This window comes from Medicago sativa, chromosome 7, assembly GCF_051527215.1.
Source record: "Medicago sativa cultivar Bolivia chromosome 7, Bolivia_mono, whole genome shotgun sequence".
Lineage (NCBI taxonomy): Eukaryota > Viridiplantae > Streptophyta > Magnoliopsida > Fabales > Fabaceae > Medicago > Medicago sativa.
The window spans coordinates 98117234-98120651 of NC_140755.1; the positions used below are offsets into that span (position 1 = coordinate 98117234).

The 3418-nt window shown below is 33.9% G+C and overlaps 1 protein-coding gene across 1 annotated transcript; it reads right to left on the bottom strand.

The window, feature by feature from the left end:
• Positions 1-511: 511 nt before the first annotated feature.
• Positions 512-1752, bottom strand: LOC146910939 (uncharacterized). Its single transcript, XM_085726139.1, has one exon. The coding sequence runs from the start codon at positions 1354-1356 to the stop codon at positions 538-540; it is 819 nt and encodes a 272-aa protein (XP_085582265.1). The 5' UTR covers positions 1357-1752; the 3' UTR covers positions 512-537.
• Between the last annotated feature and the right edge of the window lie 1666 nt (positions 1753-3418).

A 3418-nucleotide genomic window follows, 5' to 3' on the forward strand; every position in this document is an offset into this window, starting at 1 on the left:
AAATTTAATGTGCTATGGAGAGTTAGTACTCCCTCCGTTTCAAAGTGAGTGTCACTTTAGCCAAAAAAAATTGTTTCAAAATGAATGTCAATTTACATTTCCAATACAACTTTATTTTTTTCTTCCAACTTTACCCTCTCCAACTTTTCTCTCGCAATTTTCAATGTAACTTTAAGTTTGTCTTTTTTGTGTAATTGGTTAGAACGACACTCATTTTGAAACGGATGGAGTAGAATTTTAAACAATATGGTTTGACAATTCACAACATTCATGAACAATCTCAATTTCAAAAAGATACATTCATAATGAAAGAAATCAGCATCATGAATACCTACAACTTTATCAGCTCAAAAGGAATGATATTTTCGATACCATAGTTTGACGCATGATATATGAAATGTGAAACTTTTAAACACAAACTAGCAAAGGAAATAAGGTATGGTATGTTAACCAGATCAGAAAACACATTTTCATAAAATACTTCTAAAGAAAACACTTAGAATTTATTGAAATCAATCCATATTTAGCAATTGATCCCTATGGTTCCCAACTCCCACATCCTAATTCAGAATCTAAATCTCTCTCTTCAAATCCTTTTGCTTTCAACAAGTCTTTTTCTATATCCATATTTACCTCAGCAGCAGCCAATTTTGCCTTTAGCTTCTCTGTTTCCAGCTCAAGAGCTACCACATTCTCTTTCAGCTTTTCAACTTGCAGAACTTTGTCAACATAACTTTTCATTCCTAAAGCAAATTGAACATGGGGCTCTAGCCAAGTAAGATCAAATCTAAATTTCTCGAGTTCCTTCCATAAAACTTGAAGATCCTCACAAGCCTGGTCATCCATGTCTTTCACTTTTCTAGTCTTGAGGAAATAAAGAACTCTCCCCAATGCGGAGAAAGCCAGATCATTAAAATTGCGACTTCTCTTTGACGGGTGCTCACCAAATCTTACTTCCTGTAGTTCTACACTGCTGAAATCCATAAGCACTTCAATTGAGGGTGAGAACAACTCTGTATCAGTATGTTTAATAGGTTCGGCGCAAACAAGTGTAGAAACCGTTGAAATAGTTTCCAGATTTGGGCCTTGAACTCCAGGATTTGGCCTTGGGACTTCCCCTTTAATATGGCTTGTTGGACTTCCAAATGTTAGGGAAACAGTTACTTCAGCTGCTTGATTTAATCGTTTCTCATGTGTTGACTTACAAACATAAACTTCAGCACCAACAATACAAGCATCCTTCACAACAAACCCTCTTTTAGGATGATGAAGCTTGTCTAACTTTATGAAAGTATCAAAACCGCAACTACTCCCACTAGCATTGAACTCACAATCACCGAAATCTGGCAAATTCATACATCAAGAGTCAATTTAGTTGTGTATGAAATGAATAAAAGTAACATCTCAATGGAATTACTTAAGAAATAAAGTTTATGTCAAGGTTAAAACCTATAAAGTACTAAAATCTGTAAGATTTCTTCAAAAAAAAAAAATCCATACCATTGACAGAAATCTTGTGGATTTTTAGGTATCCACTTGAAAAAGGAAGCCTATTAGCAGTTAAGTTTACAATGAGAAGGACAAAGAAAAAACACCTTCTGTAATTGTCTTGTTGGTATCAACTTGATTGAATACAAGCAACTTGAATTTCGCAACTCTGCTTCATCCCTCAGACATTTTAGCAGTTTTCTCAGCCTCCAAGTAAATTGATAAGTAGTCGTCTACTCCATCCCCCGTTGGATACAGACAAATTTTCCTAAAGCAAAACCATAGCATATCAAAACACACTAAATCATGTCAAAAGAGTGCATACTTGAAAATCCAATAAATTTTAACTTGTCGTAATTCATTCATTCAAATATCATACCATGGATAGCCGCCTGCAACAAAAGGCTCAGAGTAAACCTCGTCGGTTTTCAAGCGAGAAAAGTTTTCAACCTTCCATGTAAATTTCTCAACATTGGATTGTTGGATCATGCTCCATTTCTCCCATCTCTGCTATATTAGAACACAGAGACACAAAAACGAAACAAATTATTTTTAAGAGAACAAATTTGGTTGGAGAGTTCATAAAAAGCATTTTAGAAACAACTAGGAAAAAATGCAAGGTTAAAATCAAAACAAATATACATAGTATGTAAAGCAGTGTCAATTAAGAACAGAATACATAAGCAAAGCTCATCGTACCAATCACACATAAGAATAAGATCAATATATAACTTACAATATAGGTACTTGCAGCCCTACTCAGCTATATATAGAGAGAGGTGGATTTTATGCTGAGTAACGGTGAGATTACATTACAATTAAATTACAAGGTACCTAGCATATTTTATTTTATTTTTTTTGTCTAGAAGGCTAGTGGCTGGAGCTCACACAATTAAATGTGGAGAAGTGAGATGTCCGAGGTTCAAACCGGCCTCTGCATAAATTATGCAATGTCCCTACCAACTGAGCTAAGCTCACGGGGACACCTATACTGCATATTTATTGGCCATTTTAATTTAATTAATTGTATATCGTTTTATTTTTTTTATTTTGATGACTATGTTTTTATTATTTTGGTGACTATAAGGAAGTTCGTGAGTCTATTTAATCTAGTACATAGAATTTTTTTCATTCTTAAAGCTACATTAAATTGGAGCCACAAGCAAGTTCATGAATCTCTTCAATCTAGTACTCTACATAGAAGCTGTGTTATGGACTTATGGTCTTCCACGGTGCATGTTTCATGTGCAAACTTGCAATACTGTAGCTTAAGCCAAAATAGTAAATTTATCTCGAAACTTGTGAGCTTAATTTTTTTAGGGAGAAATTTGTGCACTTAATATTAAATATACATAATTTTGTAATAAATCATTGTTTTAATAAAAATATTATCATTTGTAGTAGTCTTAACCTATGCAATATTGCATAGGATAGAAAACTCGTTTAGAAATAGTAGCAGCGTTTAAGTTGTTCTCAAGTTTAAGTCTTCTGGATAAAAAAAAAAGTGTGGTTAACTTAAGAGTAATATGCCATCAGTTAAGTTGTTGAATATTTTCCATCCGTAACATGTTAACCAAAAAAATTGTTTGCGCAAATAGCGAACCAAAATGCAGTTTCTTAAAGGTGTCTAATGTTGAGTCACAATAGGATCCTAAAATATTGGAGGATCACCGCATCGGGTTAAGAGCTATCACACAACTTGAAATGCAATAGAAATGAACAAATGCACTAAATGGCAATGCATTATTCACAATGATCATTTTCCTCGGTTTTCCTCAGCCTTAAAATATTTTCATGTCGCGATATTGCCATGTGATGTGTACCGTGAGAAGATGGAGATTGATTGCTTGATTATGCAAGTACTTCTCCATTAGCACTTGACTTCTTGCAAAGTTTGAGTCAACAATATATAATACAGCGGTTTCGATAT

What these genes read in the sequence shown, in the direction of transcription:
- LOC146910939 (XM_085726139.1), bottom strand. Translation starts at nt 1,356, where the DNA reads ATGAATTTGCCAGATTTCGGTGATTGTGAGTTCAATGCTAGTGGGAGT.